Genomic DNA, 19,075 nt, shown 5'->3' on the forward strand with positions numbered 1-19,075 from the left:
TGATCGCTATTTGTCACGTCTTGTGATTCATTTGGTAGGTATCATTAGTGGTCTGTGTGTTGTGCTAGTGCATTATACAGTTGTCACCACCCCTCCACTTCCCGAGGGTGTCGTGCGAGGCGATTAAGGGAATGTAACGGAGAAATAGAAATAGTATTTATTTGCTCGAACATGTATATAAAATGTAATTCACAATGACTTTTCTAGTTGCAACATATTGAATGAATGAATGAATGAATGAATAAATACACTTTTATTGTACACCACATAAACATATAGAAAAATTATAAATAAAAGTTTAACAAAAAGTATAAAATTCGGCGGCCTTATCGCTACATAGCGATCTCTTCCAGGCAACCAAAGGCGTTAAACACAGCTCAAGAAGAGAGGTAGATGTTGTATATAAATAAACATATATATTTGCGTATATACATATATATTATATACATATAATAGACTTACAATATAATATATAGATACTGATCTTCTACCATTTCGGAATGCAAATATACAAATAAATATTTACACTTTACAGCAATCATGATAGTAATTACTAGAACGGGTAGAAGTTCTGTGTGGCCTATATAAGTAAGCAACTTTGACCCAAGTCAGTTAAGCAGTTGGCATCCTTCAGTCCAAGCTCCTCTTTGTGTATCTGTATAGTTAGGGTAAGCTACTATTATTTAAAAAGTTCTGTTAACCTTTTTCCAATAATAATAGATAAAACAATACGTAATTAAGGGAAAACTAAACTGATATGTAAATTATATATTGAACAGGCTTAGTTCTGCCGCCTATGCAGTGAAGAAGATACACCACATAACGGACATAGAAACTGCTAGGCTAGTCTATTTTAGCTACTTTCACAGCATTATGTCATATGAAATTTCTCTATGGGGTAATGCTGCTGATATTTGCATTATTTTCGTGTTGCAGAAGAGGGCTGTTCGTGTGATCTATAAAATGGGTCCGAGAGAGTCATTGAGAGATAAATTTAAAGATGTTAAGATAATGACAGTTTTTAGCCAATACATATTTGAAAATTTATTGTATGTTCACAAAAATATATCTAAATTTAAGAGAAAATGTTGCTGCAATAATTTGAATATTAGAAGCAAAAACAAACTTGCAGTGCAATATACTAGACTACATAAAATAAGTAATTCATTTAAAGGAAATTGTATACAATTTTATAATAAACTACTAGTTGATATCTTGGAGATGTCTCTGAAATAGTTCAAAGTTTGTATTAAACGTAAACTTATAGAAAAGTCCTATTATAGTATTAAGGACTACGTCAACGATAAAAATGCTTGGGTGTAAATTATTACACAACCAGGTTGCTTCTTTAATAGTTTTAAAAGACAACGTGAGTAGGTGATAACAAATAAAAACTGTGGGCTTCTTCTTAGACCAGGGCGCGTTTGGAACCTTCGTAGATTTAGTTTTAAGTTGACGAATTTAGTTATCGCCATCAACTCACTCCTATGTCATATTTTACATGTAATCAAAAGTGCCATCCATCTATGTGCCTATTTGAATAAAGAAATATTTGACTTGACTTGACTTGACTACTATCTTTTCAGAGCAGAAAAAAATATTAAAATCGTTTAAAATTGGACGGAGTTATGATTCCCAAAGGAACTGTACTTAATTACAAAATAAAAGTATCTTACGGTGACCTCGTATGATCTAACAGCATGACAAGTTTCATTTGAATTAATTCAGTAGTTTTGGCGTGATGCGCTGCAAGTTACAGTCAGACAGACAAACATGACAAATTGCAATTAATATACATATATATAATAGGTTTGGCTCATTAGTCTAGTATATACTATATCTAGTAGGAAGAGGAATTTATGCTACAGCATAATTAATTACAAAATGTTATCATTTGGGTTTTCCAAACGCTAATCAAGGTTGTTCTATGCTTTTTTTGTCTAGTATAAAGCTTCTTTGGCTACGTATTACGAGGTCTGTATTTTTTTTGTGAAGTTAATTAAACCAATTAGGGGTATAGGTTTATTACCCTTAATAGCAATCTCACCTTGTGGTAAGTACTTAATGATGCAGGATAAGATTGAAGCTTTCTTCACTTGCTATTGAGAACACCTTAGACAACTCTCAGATGTGTTCATTTACAATTAATGTAATTTAACAATAATATTCGCAATCTTATTGTGATCACATGCTATGGAATTTAGTCGGAAATAAAAGTTATTATTTAAAGCGAGTGATATTAAATTGCTAAAATTAAAAACGCACATTACGCCAAAAAGTAAGTCGTGCTGGGAATCGAACTCGGTCCCCCGAAAGGGAAGTCGATGGTGTTTACGCGACATAGTAAGCTTGTATGGATACGTTATTACGAGGATTGTTATTTTTTTTTGTCTGATGTCTTGTCCGTGGCTTGTCCTACCCTACCGACGGTGGCGGGCGTAGAAACCAATTAGTTTACTTTTGGTAAGTCCTTAATGATGCAGTCTAAGATTGAAGCTTTCTTCAGATACTATTGAGAATACCTTGGAGAACTCTCAGGCATGCAGGTTTCTTAACGATGAGTTCATTTACCATTAATGCTATGATATTCGCAATCTTATTGTGATTACATGTTACGGAATTTAATCTCAAATAAAACTTATTATTATGATTATTATTATAAAAGTAAGTAAAATTAAATTGCTAAAATAAACGCGCATAACGCCGAAAAGTTAGTCGTGCGTGCTGGGCATCGTACTCGGTCCCCCGAAAGGGAAGTCGATGGTTTTTATGCCACATCGTCTCGTAACGCGAAGCGAAAGTCGCTTGGCGGCACATTTTTGTTGGTAGGGTGGTAACTAGCCACGGCCGAAGCCTCTTATCCGCCAATAAAACTAAAGATGGTAGCAGGCTAGCTTGTCTTCGTCGGTAGCGTTGTAACTTGCGTTATAGACCAGATAAGCTCCACCAGACCAGAAAAAAAACCTCCTTTTACAATATTTATATATAAATTATAGGGTAGCCAGTGCTTTTGTGCATGTATGAAATGCACGCCACTGCTTATAGGACCACAGCGCTCCGCACTGTGCCATGGAGAACTTCTTCACTTTCGTTTAATAAATTTATTTTAATAGTTAATAAACTTTATTTTAATTTTAATAATGAAACTATGGAAATAATAATTGCAAACTAAAATTAATATTTATAATAAATATAATAATATTTATAAGCCGTCTAACTGTTCACTTTAGGGCATGGTACCCAAAATACTGGCGCTATTGCCCCTTTGTATAGCTAGACTTAGCCGTTGGGCTAAATAAGCGCCAGCTCTTGGGTCACCAGACGTAAGGACCAATTTTTGTGACACTATGTTAATAAAATTTTTCGTGTCCGAAGACCATGGCCCTAGAGTCTCAAACGCAAGCGCCTTAAAAACGTAGTCATTACAAATAACGGAGTATTTACGGCGCTTAAGCATTTGAGCAGATTCGGCAGCTGCTGCCGCTTTTTGGGTTAGAAGCTGCCAACGTATCAACACAGGTCGCATCCCACACCAGCGCACGCCCCATCGACCACGGTACTAAAGTAAAAAAAAAAAAACTATTTTATAATTTGAATCTTCCAATTAAAGCAAGTCACGGATAGGTTAAGGAAATACAAAGTTACAAATAATTCCCACGACACTACAACTTTGCACTTGAATCCGGTTTAAGTATCAATTATTGTGTTAAAACGCGCATTGTGTCCGAGGACATAAACTAGATTGTGTTCGGAGACAAGGATTCTAGAGGTTAATGATATTAAACAATAAATCTTTTGGATTAAAATGCCTCAACTTCAACAAACTAAATGCAGCTGATAAATTTTTGGAACCTAAAGAGAACAATTAAGAGGTCGAAATTCGGCCATATTTAATTCAAATTATAAGTTCGAACATTATTAAGGATCTATTACACAAACTATACTTCTTTAATCACAGATTGCACCAAGGCTAGGCTGCCATGTTTTAAAATTATAATCCAAAAATTTTTTTAAAAAGAGTAATAGTTGTGTGTTTGTCAAATACATGGTTACGATAGTAACATATTAAATCAATACATAGTAGTGTATGTAATGTTTATTTAATTTATTTAATGTATGTTTTAAGCATAAATAAAAAAAAAACTAGCATTTTATTTTCAATTACAATTTTTTTCAATTTCTATTTCTTTATTTGCAGATTGAGTTACATACTTGGTGGGTACAATAATATAATAGTGCTACAATCGCCATCAATTGGCATGCAAGTTTGATTTCTTAAAAACTATATCTTTATAATGCTCTTTTAATTAAATTCTTATCCAGTATTTAAATCAAATAATAATAATAATAATAATAATAATAATATCTTTATTTTATCAAAATAAACGTATACATTTCATGAGTGTGAACCCCTGTCTCCTGCGGTAGTTAAAACTGTGTTACAGGAGACAGGGTCTTCCCTATATCTATGGTCTTATTAACAAACGTTTGACAATTTTACAGGGAAAATTATAAAAAGGAAAGAAAAGAAATAAATAAATGGAAAAAAAAAAGAGAATTATGTAAATTTTTGAGGCGGGTGCTTAGGTAGGTACATTTGATTTGTTTGTGGGTGTGCGCGTGTGTGTGTGCGTGTTTATATGCGTGTGGGTGCGTGTGTGTTTGTGTTTAATTTGTAATTCGTTTTATTTAAATTAGATATTCTTATGAAATATTTTCTCTGTACCCTCATAATCGTAATCTTTTAGCCAAGATTTAATGTATGTCTTAATTTCTCTATTGGTCATGTCTTTTAAGGTACCTTTTTTTAAAAGGTTGTATAGGCAGGGTGCAAGGAAATTATAGTGCTTACGTGCAAAACTACTTTTTATAATAGGAATTGGGCATCTGTCAATTGAAGAAAGGGAACCGTTTTGCTATGGTATCTTCGCAATGTTTGAAAAATATACAATTTCCTTAATGACAGCACATCACATTTTTCATATAAGCGAGTCGTGGGAAAGTAAATGGATAGCACATAATAACTTTAAGTAAAGCGCGTTGAGCCCGCTCAACCTCCAGCATTAAAGTTTTAGAGGCACAACCCCATGCGCAGATACAGTAACTAAGAATACATTCACCGAGGGTTTTATAAAGTCTAATTAGCATATCAGTATTGCAAACGGTACGTAAGGTAATAATAATAGTATACAACAAATATATTAATAAAATATATGTCAAAGTTCTAAATAGTCACATAAATATTCTTTAATATCATAATATCGCTTTTTAAGTAGGAACTCCTTAAATTTACGCTTAAATGATAAAACATTCAGGTTTCTGTCCGCCAATGACGCTGGTAGCTTATTATAAATAATAGGTGCCATATTAAAAAGAAAGATACTTTTACCGAAAAATTTTGCATTCTGCACTCCTCCTGTAATATAATACTGCATACAAACTATAATAAAAAGTAACTATAACTCCGCCCGCGCAATTTTCGTTAAATGGTGTACAAAGTTTTTGCTTCGCGTATTAATATAAACATAACAGATTCGAAACATCATTTGTATCTCAAAGTCATTATCATAATCAACTGTTTTCGTTCGCTGTTATCAACCTTATGTACAGGTTACAGCCGGCCGATTCTGTATTTCAGTTGACATTAAATTTAGCTAGCCATTGTGGAAGGTTGCCATTATATAACCTATTTCAATCATATTTTGTATTCCAACTGAGTTCGTTTCAACTCAGTTAGGTACGTAATGTATTATAATGGTTGTAATGTCCATTTTCTACATCGGTTAACTTATAAGTGGTCATCAGAGAAAGAGATACAGAATAGCCTAGAAGGTCGTAGTACACCAAGCTGGCTCTGTGCGGATTGGAGTATTCCCAAGCATTTGAAAACATTATGGAGAAGTCTAAGTCATGTAGGTTTCCTCACGATGATTCCCATCACTGTTACAGCAAGTGTTGTTTCACTGCTTAAATTAGTACGAAGTACGTTCTTCTTCTTCTGTTCCTGGGCCTTTTCCGCACTTGGTTGGTCTGGGACCGTCCGTTGTACGTATGGCCACTGATGCGGCTCCCCGCTGGATCACTCCAGCCAGCCGAGCTCGCTCCAGAAACTTAGCAGGCTGCCCAGGTCGCCGAGTGCTTCATGGAGTGTTGCTGAGGAGCCAAGGTGTGCTGCATGTTGTTCTGCTACTCCATTGCATTGGAGCATTACGTGTATCGATGTTTCTTCCGTCTCCATGCATGCTCTGCTCTGCTCTGAGAGGGCTGTCAGTTATACCTAAAATGGAGAGGTGTTTGTTTAGTGGGCAGTGCCCTGTTATCATACCTACAACTGTAGTACGTTAATTCCAAGTTAGTTCCAAGAACGCTTGAAAACGATTTCGAAAAGTTAGAGTTGTATGCCAGGTATCGAACATCTTACCTCCAAAAAACGAGGCCGAAGTGTTAAACATTAGTATCACGACTCCAATTCAATTATTTAATCAAAAAATAAATAAAGTACCGTGTGTTGACGGCAGATCAGAGTGCTGTTGTCACAACCCCTCTTGTTACCCTGGACGTCATACGAAGCGATTAAAGGAATATAAAGAATAACGGGTAGCAGTGTCCTGTTTGCTGCTACTTTGGTATATACATTTTTCACATAGGACCAGAATGGTAATTATGTTCAAACCCTTCTCCTTAATTTCAGCAGAGGACGGTTGCTATTAATGAAATAATGATTCAGTTACATCCAATTTTCACCCCAACTAAGATTTTCCTAAACGTTTTCCATCTATCACCAAAGCGTGGTGTCACGGTACGATTGCGCAAACCCGACGCAACACGGTGTCGTGCGAACGTCCTCCGTGTCCGACAATGTGATCTGTGTGAATTGTCGCTGTATTGTACAAGGCGGTGACGGCATTGGCGCTTACGTGTCTTAAGTAATGGTTGGAGATTGATCTGAGATACCAAACGGTACCAATTCCTATCGACTTTTAAAGTGAAAACTCCTTAGGCGCCTTTTTTATGTGATCTTAAATCAAGGAACTCAAATCATCGTCACCGAATGCTTTCCATGAGCTACCTATATGTTAAAGAGATTACTTAAAAGATAAAAAAGCTTGGGTGTGAATTGCTCTAGCTATAGCTATATCTATATATACAGCTTAATATAAATTTACTATGAGATGGCGAACGAAGTTATCACCATCCCTTTTCAATTATGTAAACATATATGTATGTATGATAGGCCTACATGAATAAAGAAATTTTGAATTTGAATACCAGAAAGCTCGGCCTGCAGTGGTTTACATTAAAACTAACAACTTTTGTTCTAAGACTCTTCGTTTGACTCGATAGTTTGGGAAATATTATATATTCAATATTTTATATACGTAAATATCAAGAAGGACGATATTCTACTTGTTATTTCTCTGTGTTTTTATAGTAATAATTGACGGACTAAGCCGATGGGCCACCTGATGGTAAGTGGAAAACCATCGCCTATAAAAAGAGCAATATTTCCACCAACCAATGGTATTCGCAATACACGCCATCTAGTGAGAACAGCAATGGCAAAGCACGAAAAGAATTTTTTAAATTATTGTTTATTTTAATTACTGAAAATTAATTTATAGAAAAACCTAACCCTAATGACTCAACCAAGAATCCGCAAAAATTGCCAACCATTTAATCAATGAAGCATTAAAACTCAGTAGTATTTCACAAACAAACAAACAGATTAATCAGCTGGTAAGGCCGTCACAGTAGTAGGTATCTTTACTGCCCCATTTTCGTCAACATAATGGGTTATAAACTCAGGGCCGACGTGAACCCATCAAGCATGACGAATGATATGACGGACGTGTCAAGTGGAACACTTAAAGTCTCCTTAAAAGGTACAAGGTAACATCTTTGCATAACATCAAAGAGAACACTAAATTTCCAAGACCTTTTTTATGACCTTCTTGGCGTATTGGTTTGCGGTGGCCTTATTTTTGACACACATAAGTTCTAGTCTAGAGTTATCTTATTATGAAAATTCAGCTTAATTTGCAATTCTTCGAGAAAAGCAGGAGAATCTATATTTAATTTCTTCAATCTTTATATCTTAATCTTTGGCAATATTACCTACTACGATTGGTTGTTTAGTTACATCGTAAAGAAAGGAAATACAAATAAACAATCAAAAAAAAGTGTGTGCGTGTAACCTTTACGCGCGATTGAAGTAAAACTTTTATTATTATTTATTGATGAAACAGTAAATTCTTCCTGGGACTCCGCCATTTCATTTTTTATTCTATTTAAATTCATTAACATCACCTTCACATTTTATAAATATTTTCATTTGTTAAATAGAATAATTCAGAGTAAAAAATTGAAGGTTAGATAAGCACATGTAAATTTAACCTTGTCATTGAATATTATGGAATGTCGCAATCTTCAGAAAATTTATTAATAATTAGAGATTTTCCAAAAATGGTGCTATTAAATTTTTTTTTTGAAACACTTGAATTTTATTTACTTTGCTGTTCACAATTGATCCCTTTGAAAATATTGGAAATAAATAATCCTAATTGATCCACTAGCTGGCGTATAAGTCAAGAAGCGGAGTATATATATGACATATACTTACGACCAATCCAAATTATTATTTTTAAATAGCGGAAACTACACAGACGTATGACGTAAGCGTTACTTTCGTCAGAAAAAAATCTGAGTTAATCGCGCTTAAAAAAGTTTTACTTAAAAAGTTGCGATTAAATAACGATTAGTTTAATAATGTGAAATTTCTCTATTACAGTTAGAAGCGCAGCAACGCTACACCCTCTTCCAACGAGGGTTGTGGGAAGCCGCTCAACAAGTTCCACTGGGGGCTATCAGAGACTTCTCCTCGTTCAGGCAGCTGCGTATGCTGTCCATCATCGGCCCCGCTGCTCTTCCTCCAGACCAGTTGGACAGAGTAAGTTAGAATTATCCTCAGTTAATAAGTATCCCACTTCTGAGTATGGGCCTTGAATAAAATCATCAAAGCTCTTTATGCTCCGGGTTCGATTCCCGGTAAAGGCGATTCGGGAATTAATAATTTCTGAATTTTCTCTGGTCAAGTTTGTTGGAGGTTTCGGCCGTGGCTATTTACCACCCTACAGAGAAAAATGCGCCCCTTATCGATTTAGCGTTCCGGTACGATGTCGCGTATGAACCGATTTGGGTTATGGTTTAAATATAACTGGCATACTCCCTGACAGGTTAGCCCACTACCATCTTAGACTGCATCATTGCTTACGATCAGGTGAAATTGCAGTCATGGTCTAACGTGTAGAAGAATGATAAAAACACAACGTCAAATCTTTATTTCGGACATAAACTGTCATTTTTTATACAGAAAATAGGTTTGGCCCTATTATAACTAGGCGAAGGAGGTAGTTAAGCAAAGAAAGAATAAACTTTTATTTAGGTATACACACACAATAAAAATAAAACTCATAGTCTACACAACAATTATAGGTACGCTGTGATCCCATTTTGGGATGATGGTGTTCACTTATCATGTTTGCTACGTCTCCTAAGACCCAGCGCTGATTATCCGTGAAGCCAGACGTAACGAAATCAGTATTATTAATTTTGACAAAAATGCTTGGAAGCAAATTCCTTGTAATTTGTAATCGAATATGTTCGACCACTGGACTTATTTATGTTACCAGTAGTAGAGATTTTTGGGAAAGAGATCGTCCGGGGAAGTCCCGTCGCCATGCTTATTTCTGCCGCAAAGCAGCTGCAAAGCTGTGTTCCGGTCTGAAGGGCGTGCTTTCCGTAGTTATTCCAAGTTTCACACCCACGCCTCAAGTTCATGGACATAGGGCGGCACGTTGCAGGACGTATTCCTTGCTACCCTGCCCTGTTTATAGGCAATGATTTTCCATTTACCATATGCTGGGACCGTCAATTATAACAAAAAAATCTGTTGTTTTTACAGTACAACCGCATAATCAACGACATGCTAGCAGTTTACAACAATGCCGACATTTGCGCTTACAACGAGCCCTTCAAATGCGGACTGCACCTCCAACCTGACCTCCAGTTCATCATGTCCCACTCGAGGGATTGGGATGAGCTCCAACACGTTTGGACTGAGTGGAGGCGGAACACCGGAAGGCGGATTCGGGACTTGTATGAACAGCTGGTCGATTTGACAAACCAGGCCGCAAGATTGAATAGTAAGTTAACTTTTTATGAACTGTTTTCCGCAACTTCAACCGCGCCTAGGTTTCTTATTTGATTTTCTGCTGCGAGTATTTAGTTTCAATATCAGAAGCATTAAAGCAAAAAAAGCTGTAGCTAACAGGGATTCTTGTATCGGCAAGCAGAAGACGGCTGCTTTCAGTAAGACTGCACGATTTCAAGCCAGCCTGCAGACATTTTTATAAACACAAGCTCGAAAGTCATATTCCCAAATTTTCTGACAAGTATCCTACCAATAGAGCTGAGTAGGCATGTCTCTACTCTTCTACTGCGAGTATTTAGTTTCAATATCAGCAGCATAAAAGGTAAATTGTTCATATAATTCCAAATCAGTTTAAGAATGAGGCGTTCTTCTATCAGATCCATCTCTTCCTAATTCTGCACTCCTGGTATAACGATTCGGGAAAACTAATAAAAATGGCATTTCTGAGTTTGTCCAAGGGGGGACCCTAGCTAAAATAAAAAAGCTGTAGCTAACAGGGGTTCGTGTATCGGCAAGTAGAAGAGGGCTGCTTTCAGTAAGACTGCACGATCTCAAGCCAGCCTGCAGACATTTTTATAAAAACAAGCTCGAAAGTCAAACTCCCAAATTTTCTGTTAAGTATCCTATCAAAATAGCTGAGTAGTCATGTCTCTTCTCTTCTACTGCAAGTATTTAGTTTCAATATCAGCAGCATAATAGGTAAATTGTTCATATAATTCCAAATCAGTTTAAGAATGAGGCGTTCTTCTATCAGAGCCATCTCTTCCTATTTCTGCACTCCTGGTATAACGATTCGGGAAAACTAATAAAAATGGCATTTCGGAGTTTGTCCAAGGGGGGACCCTTGCTAAAATATAAAAGCTGTAGCGAACAGGGGTTGTTGTATCGGCATGTAGAAGAGGGCTGCTTTCAGTAAGACTGCACGATTTCAAGCAGGCTTGCAGACATTTTGATAAAAACAAGCTCGAAAGTCAAACTCCCAAATTTTCTGTTAAGTATCCTATCAAAAGAGCTGAGTAGGCATGTCTCTTCTCTTCTACTGCGAGTATTTAGTTTCAATATCAGCAGCATAAAAGATAACTTGTTCATATAATTCCAAATCAGTTTAAGAATGAGGCGTTCTTCTATCAGAGCCATCTCTTCCTATTTCTGCACTCCTGGTATAACGATTCGGGAAAACTAATAAAAATGGCATTTCGGAGTTTGTCCAAGGGGGGACCCTTGCTAAAATATAAAAGCTGTAGCGAACAGGGGTTGTTGTATCGGCATGTAGAAGAGGGCTGCTTTCAGTAAGACTGCACGATTTCAAGCAGGCTTGCAGACATTTTGATAAAAACAAGCTCGAAAGTCAAACTCCCAAATTTTCTGTTAAGTATCCTATCAAAAGAGCTGAGTAGGCATGTCTCTTCTCTTCTACTGCGAGTATTTAGTTTCAATATCAGCAGCATAAAAGATAACTTGTTCATATAATTCCAAATCAGTTTAAGAATGAGGCGTTCTTCTATCAGAGCCATCTCTTCCTATTTCTGCACTCCTGGTATAACGATTCGGGAAAACTAATAAAAATGGCATTTCGGAGTTTGTCCAAGGGGGGACCCTTGCTAAAATATAAAAGCTGTAGTGAACAGGGGTTGTTGTATCGGCAAGTAGAAGAGGGCTGCTTTCAGTAAGACTGCACGATTTCAAGCCAGCCTGCAGACATTTTTATAAAAACAAGCTCGAAAGTCAAACTCCCAAATTTTCTGTTAAGTATCCTATCAAAAGAGCTGAGTAGGTATGTCTCTTCTCTTCTACTGCGAGTATTTAGTTTCAATATCAGCAGCATAATAGGTAAATTGTTCATATAATTCCAAATCAGTTTAAGAATGAGGCGTTCTTCTATCAGAGCCATCTCTTCCTATTTTTGCACTCCTGGTATAACGATTCGGGAAAACTAATAAAAATGGCATTTCTGAGTTTGTCCAAGGGGGGATCCTTGCTAAAATATAAAAGCTGTAGCGAACAGGGGTTGTTGTATCGGCATGTAGAAGAGGGCTGCTTTCAGTAAGACTGCACGATTTCAAGCCAGCCTGCAGACATTTTTATAAAAACAAGCTCGAAAGTCAAACTCCCAAATTTTCTGTTAAGTATCCTATCAAAAGAGCTGAGTAGGCATGTCTCTTCTCTTCTACTGTGAGTATTTAGTTTCAATATCAGCAGCATAAAAGGTAAATTGTTCATATAATTCCAAATCAGTTTAAGAATGAGGCGTTCTTCTATCAGATCCATCTCTTCCTAATTCTGCACTCCTGGTATAACGATTCGGGAAAACTAATAAAAATGGCATTTCGGAGTTTGTCCAAGGGGGGACCCTTGCTAAAATATAAAAGCTGTAGCGAACAGGGGTTGTTGTATCGGCATGTAGAAGAGGGCTGCTTTCAGTAAGACTGCACGATTTCAAGCAGGCTTGCAGACATTTTGATAAAAACAAGCTCGAAAGTCAAACTCCCAAATTTTCTGTTAAGTATCCTATCAAAAGAGCTGAGTAGGCATGTCTCTTCTCTTCTACTGCGAGTATTTAGTTTCAATATCAGCAGCATAAAAGATAACTTGTTCATATAATTCCAAATCAGTTTAAGAATGAGGCGTTCTTCTATCAGAGCCATCTCTTCCTATTTCTGCACTCCTGGTATAACGATTCGGGAAAACTAATAAAAATGGCATTTCGGAGTTTGTCCAAGGGGGGACCCTTGCTAAAATATAAAAGCTGTAGCGAACAGGGGTTGTTGTATCGGCATGTAGAAGAGGGCTGCTTTCAGTAAGACTGCACGATTTCAAGCAGGCTTGCAGACATTTTGATAAAAACAAGCTCGAAAGTCAAACTCCCAAATTTTCTGTTAAGTATCCTATCAAAAGAGCTGAGTAGGCATGTCTCTTCTCTTCTACTGCGAGTATTTAGTTTCAATATCAGCAGCATAAAAGATAACTTGTTCATATAATTCCAAATCAGTTTAAGAATGAGGCGTTCTTCTATCAGAGCCATCTCTTCCTATTTCTGCACTCCTGGTATAACGATTCGGGAAAACTAATAAAAATGGCATTTCGGAGTTTGTCCAAGGGGGGACCCTTGCTAAAATATAAAAGCTGTAGTGAACAGGGGTTGTTGTATCGGCAAGTAGAAGAGGGCTGCTTTCAGTAAGACTGCACGATTTCAAGCCAGCCTGCAGACATTTTTATAAAAACAAGCTCGAAAGTCAAACTCCCAAATTTTCTGTTAAGTATCCTATCAAAAGAGCTGAGTAGGTATGTCTCTTCTCTTCTACTGCGAGTATTTAGTTTCAATATCAGCAGCATAATAGGTAAATTGTTCATATAATTCCAAATCAGTTTAAGAATGAGGCGTTCTTCTATCAGAGCCATCTCTTCCTATTTTTGCACTCCTGGTATAACGATTCGGGAAAACTAATAAAAATGGCATTTCTGAGTTTGTCCAAGGGGGGATCCTTGCTAAAATATAAAAGCTGTAGCGAACAGGGGTTGTTGTATCGGCATGTAGAAGAGGGCTGCTTTCAGTAAGACTGCACGATTTCAAGCCAGCCTGCAGACATTTTTATAAAAACAAGCTCGAAAGTCAAACTCCCAAATTTTCTGTTAAGTATCCTATCAAAAGAGCTGAGTAGGCATGTCTCTTCTCTTCTACTGTGAGTATTTAGTTTCAATATCAGCAACATAATAGGTAAATTGTTCATATAATTCCAAATCAGTTTAAGAATGAGGCGTTCTTCTATCAGAGCCATCTCTTCCTATTTCTGCACTCCTGGTATAACGATTCGGGAAAACTAATAAAAATGGCATTTCGGAGTTTGTCCAAGGGGGGACCCTTGCTAAAATATAAAAGCTGTAGCGAACAGGGGTTGTTGTATCGGCATGTAGAAGAGGGCTGCTTTCAGTAAGACTGCACGATTTCAAGCCAGCCTGCAGACATTTTTATAAAAACAAGCTCGAAAGTCAAACTCCCAAATTTTCTGTTAAGTATCCTATTGAAAAGAGCTGAGTAGGCATGTCTCTACTCTTCTACTGCGAGTATTTAGTTTCAATATCAGCAGCATTAAAGATAACTTGTTCATATAATTCCAAATCAGTTTAAGAATGAGGCGTTCTTCTATCAGATCCATCTCTTCCTATTTCTGCACTCCTGGTATAACGATTCGGGAAAACTAATAAAAATGGCATTTCGGAGTTTGTCCAAGGGGGACCCTTGCTAAAATATAAAAGCTGTAGCGAACAGGGGTTGTTGTATCGGCAAGTAGAAGAGGGCTGCTTTCAGTAAGACTGCACGATTTCAAGCCAGCCTGCAGACATTTTTATAAAAACAAGCTCGAAAGTCAAACTCCCAAATTTTCTGTTAAGTATCCTATCAAAAGAGCTGAGTAGGTATGTCTCTTCTCTTCTACTGCGAGTATTTAGTTTCAATATCAGCAGCATAATAGGTAAATTGTTCATATAATTCCAAATCAGTTTAAGAATGAGGCGTTCTTCTATCAGAGCCATCTCTTCCTATTTTTGCACTCCTGGTATAACGATTCGGGAAAACTAATAAAAATGGCATTTCTGAGTTTGTCCAAGGGGGGATCCTTGCTAAAATATAAAAGCTGTAGCGAACAGGGGTTGTTGTATCGGCATGTAGAAGAGGGCTGCTTTCAGTAAGACTGCACGATTTCAAGCCAGCCTGCAGACATTTTTATAAAAACAAGCTCGAAAGTCAAACTCCCAAATTTTCTGTTAAGTATCCTATCAAAAGAGCTGAGTAGGCATGTCTCTTCTCTTCTACTGTGAGTATTTAGTTTCAATATCAGCAACATAATAGGTAAATTGTTCATATAATTCCAAATCAGTTTAAGAATGAGGCGTTCTTCTATCAGAGCCATCTCTTCCTATTTCTGCACTCCTGGTATAACGATTCGGGAAAACTAATAAAAATGGCATTTCGGAGTTTGTCCAAGGGGGGACCCTTGCTAAAATATAAAAGCTGTAGCGAACAGGGGTTGTTGTATCGGCATGTAGAAGAGGGCTGCTTTCAGTAAGACTGCACGATTTCAAGCCAGCCTGCAGACATTTTTATAAAAACAAGCTCGAAAGTCAAACTCCCAAATTTTCTGTTAAGTATCCTATCAAAAGAGCTGAGTAGGCATGTCTCTACTCTTCTACTGCGAGTATTTAGTTTCAATATCAGCAGCATTAAAGATAACTTGTTCATATAATTCCAAATCAGTTTAAGAATGAGGCGTTCTTCTATCAGATCCATCTCTTCCTATTTCTGCACTCCTGGTATAACGATTCGGGAAAACTAATAAAAATGGCATTTCGGAGTTTGTCCAAGGGGGGACCCTTGCTAAAATATAAAAGCTGTAGCGAACAGGGGTTGTTGTATCGGCAAGTAGAAGAGGGCTGCTTTCAGTAAGACTGCACGATTTCAAGCCAGCCTGCAGACATTTTTATAAAAACAAGCTCGAAAGTCAAACTCCCAAATTTTCTGTTAAGTATCCTATCAAAATAGCTGAGTAGTCATGTCTCTTCTCTTCTACTGCAAGTATTTAGTTTCAATATCAGCAGCATAATAGGTGAATTGTTCATATAATTCCAAATCAGTTTAAGAATGAGGCGTTCTTCTATCAGAGCCATCTCTTCCTATTTCTGCACTCCTGGTATAACGATTCGGGAAAACTAATAAAAATGGCATTTCGGAGTTTGTCCAAGGGGGGACCCTTGCTAAAATATAAAAGCTGTAGCGAACAGGGGTTGTTGTATCGGCAAGTAGAAGAGGGCTGCTTTCAGTAAGACTGCACGATTTCAAGCCAGCCTGCAGACATTTTTATAAAAACAAGCTCGAAAGTCAAACTCCCAAATTTTCTGTTAAGTATCCTATCAAAATAGCTGAGTAGTCATGTCTCTTCTCTTCTACTGCAAGTATTTAGTTTCAATATCAGCAGCATAATAGGTGAATTGTTCATATAATTCCAAATCAGTTTAAGAATGAGGCGTTCTTCTATCAGAGCCATCTCTTCCTATTTCTGCACTCCTGGTATAACGATTCGGGAAAACTAATAAAAATGGCATTTCGGAGTTTGTCCAAGGGGGGACCCTTGCTAAAATATAAAAGCTGTAGCGAACAGGGGTTGTTGTATCGGCAAGTAGAAGAGGGCTGCTTTCAGTAAGACTGCACGATTTCAAGCCAGCCTGCAGACATTTTTATAAAAACAAGCTCGAAAGTCAAACTCCCAAATTTTCTGTTAAGTATCCTATCAAAATAGCTGAGTAGTCATGTCTCTTCTCTTCTACTGCAAGTATTTAGTTTCAATATCAGCAACATAATAGGTAAATTGTTCATATAATTCCAAATCAGTTTAAGAATGAGGCGTTCTTCTATCAGAGCCATCTCTTCCTATTTCTGCACTCCTGGTATAACGATTCGCGAAAACTAATAAAAATGGCATTTCTGAGTTTGTTAAAGGGGGGACCCGTGCTTTAAATAAAAAAGCTGTAGCGAACAGGGGTTGTTGTATCGGCAAGCAGAAGAGGGCTGCTTTTAGTAAGACTGCACGATTTGAAGCCAGCCTGCAGACATTTTTATAAAAACAAGCTCGAAAGTCAAACTCCCAATTTTTCTGTTAAGTATCCTATCAAAATAGCTGAGTAGTCATGTCTGTTCTCTTCTACTGCAAGTATTTAGTTTCAATATCAGCAGCATAATAGGTAAATTGTTCATATAATTCCAAATCAGTTTAAAAATGAGGCGTTCTTCTATCAGAGCCATCTCTTCCTATTTCTGCACTCCTGGTATAACGATTCGGGAAAACTAATAAAAATGGCATTTCTGAGTTTGTTCAAGGGGGGACACTTATCAAAATAAAAAAGCTGTAGCTAACAGGGGTTATTGTATCGGCAAGTAGAAGAGGGCTGCTTTCAGTAAGACTGCACGATTTCAAGTAGGCCTGCAGACATTTTTATAAACACAAGCACGAAAGTCATATTCCCAAATTTTCTGTCAAGTATCCTATGAAAAGAGCTGAGTAGGCATGTCTCTACTCTTCTACTGCGAGTATTTAGTTTCAATATCAGCAGCATAAAAGATAACTTGTTCATATAATTCCAAATCAGTTTAAGAATGAGGCGTTCTTCTATCAGAGCAATCTCTTCCTATTTCTGCACTCCTAGAATAACGACTCGCAAAAATTTATAAAAATGGTATTTCCGAGTTTGTTCAAGGCAAGGGTCCCCCCTTGCTAAAATAAAAAAGCTGTAGCTAACAGGGGTTATTGTATCGGCAAGCAGAAGAGGGCTGCTTTCAGTAAGACTGCACGATCTCAAGCCAGCCTGCAGACATTTTTAGAAACACAAGTTCGAAAGTCAAACTCCCAAATTTTCTGCCTAATAATTTAAATCAAGTATTTAGGCCATATAAGTGAGCATCTGCAGACCTATGATATTGAAAATTCCAATAATGTGGCATTTTAGGATTTTCACCACATTAACGAGTGTTTTTAAACTATCATACTATACTGCCCCTTTTTATATAATTGTTCACATTAAAAAGTTTACATTTAAATTAAGCTTATCTTTTCTATCCATTGTATGGAATAAGCACGCCTGCGTTCTTTTTGAGTAAAGTATTGATGAAATAAGATGCTAAAAAGTTTTGTAAGGCGCTAGGTACGTTAAAAATAACTGAGATTAATTAAGTGCCTAAGTTGACTTGAAATTGAAACATATGCCTTCTTATTCTATTGCAGATTTCACCGATGCATCAGCTTATTGGATGTTCCCGTACGAAACTTTGAGCTTGAGACAAGAGGTTGAAGAAGTCTGGGAACAGGTGTGTTTGAGTTTAATTTTAATGTATCAACGCTTTAAGTACAAAGAGACTATATGCTAGACTAGATCTGTTCATAGAGATCTATCTTCCTACCATAGACCAACATTTTAGCTCATCAAATCGTACTATGAGACAGACACCATACACAAAAAAAAAGAACATTTATTCACGTTTAATGTTTCAAACATGACAGCGCATGAGGGCGTCTGCTTACGCTACCAACAACAATACTACTCTCCTCAGAAGATATCAACTGAAAAACCGCTTAACCCTTAGCTTTAGTACTTTGATAAGGGCTCAAAAATATTACTATTACATAAATCTCATTCTGGTCTATTTTAATCTAGGTTAAACCACTGTATGACCTTCTCCACGCCTACGTGCGCCGTCGTCTCCGAGAAGCGTATGGACCGGAGAGAATTTCCAGGTCTGCGCCTATCCCAGCTCACATACTTGGTGATATGTGGGGTCAGAGCTGGTCTAGTATCGTGCCGTTTACTCTGCCTTACCCTGGGAATAAACTTGTTGATGTTACCCCGGAAATGGTGCGACAGGTAATACCGCATTTTCTGTTATTATTACTTTTTACTTATACGATGACTATCGTAGGGTTTTAGGGTTTAGGTTTTGTTTAAAGTCTCCTGACCTGTGGTGTCTTAGTGACAATGCTATTGTCTATTCAAGATGGCGTGGTCTAGTTCATAATCATCGACAATTGTCTCTTAAAATCGTAAGCTTCCTGTATAATAAGAAAGAGGGTTTTAGAGATGAGCCCTCCACGCTGCTCTAATTTGGACAGGTCGTCTACCTGGTCGTTGAAAGACGGCCTTTATTCTGGAAATCTTGATAATTCCAGTGGTTGATACATACTCTGTTAATTACTGTATACCACGTAGCTGCCAATAATAATAGTACCTATGTTTAAAACTGCACGAGTGGTACCCATAGCCACCACGCTGGACAGGCGGGCTGGTGATTGCAGTAGATGTTAGTAGTAGCACATTGGACGCTGC

At 37.2% G+C, this 19,075-nt stretch overlaps 1 protein-coding gene across 1 annotated transcript in view; it reads left to right on the forward strand.

The window, feature by feature from the left end:
• The window catches only part of LOC120626503 (angiotensin-converting enzyme-like), a 138,964-nt gene that overhangs the window by 93,283 nt on the left and 26,606 nt on the right, over window positions 1–19,075 (forward strand). Inside the window, exons 28-31 of the mRNA XM_039894030.1 lie at window positions 8,789–8,947; window positions 9,962–10,202; window positions 17,980–18,062; window positions 18,410–18,616. Coding sequence (XP_039749964.1) covers window positions 8,789–8,947; window positions 9,962–10,202; window positions 17,980–18,062; window positions 18,410–18,616 — 690 coding nt within the window. The remainder of the gene's footprint in view (window positions 1–8,788; window positions 8,948–9,961; window positions 10,203–17,979; window positions 18,063–18,409; window positions 18,617–19,075) is intronic.

The sequence above is a fragment of the Pararge aegeria genome, chromosome 9 (genome assembly GCF_905163445.1).
Source record: "Pararge aegeria chromosome 9, ilParAegt1.1, whole genome shotgun sequence".
NCBI classification, from domain to species: Eukaryota; Metazoa; Arthropoda; class Insecta; order Lepidoptera; family Nymphalidae; genus Pararge; species Pararge aegeria.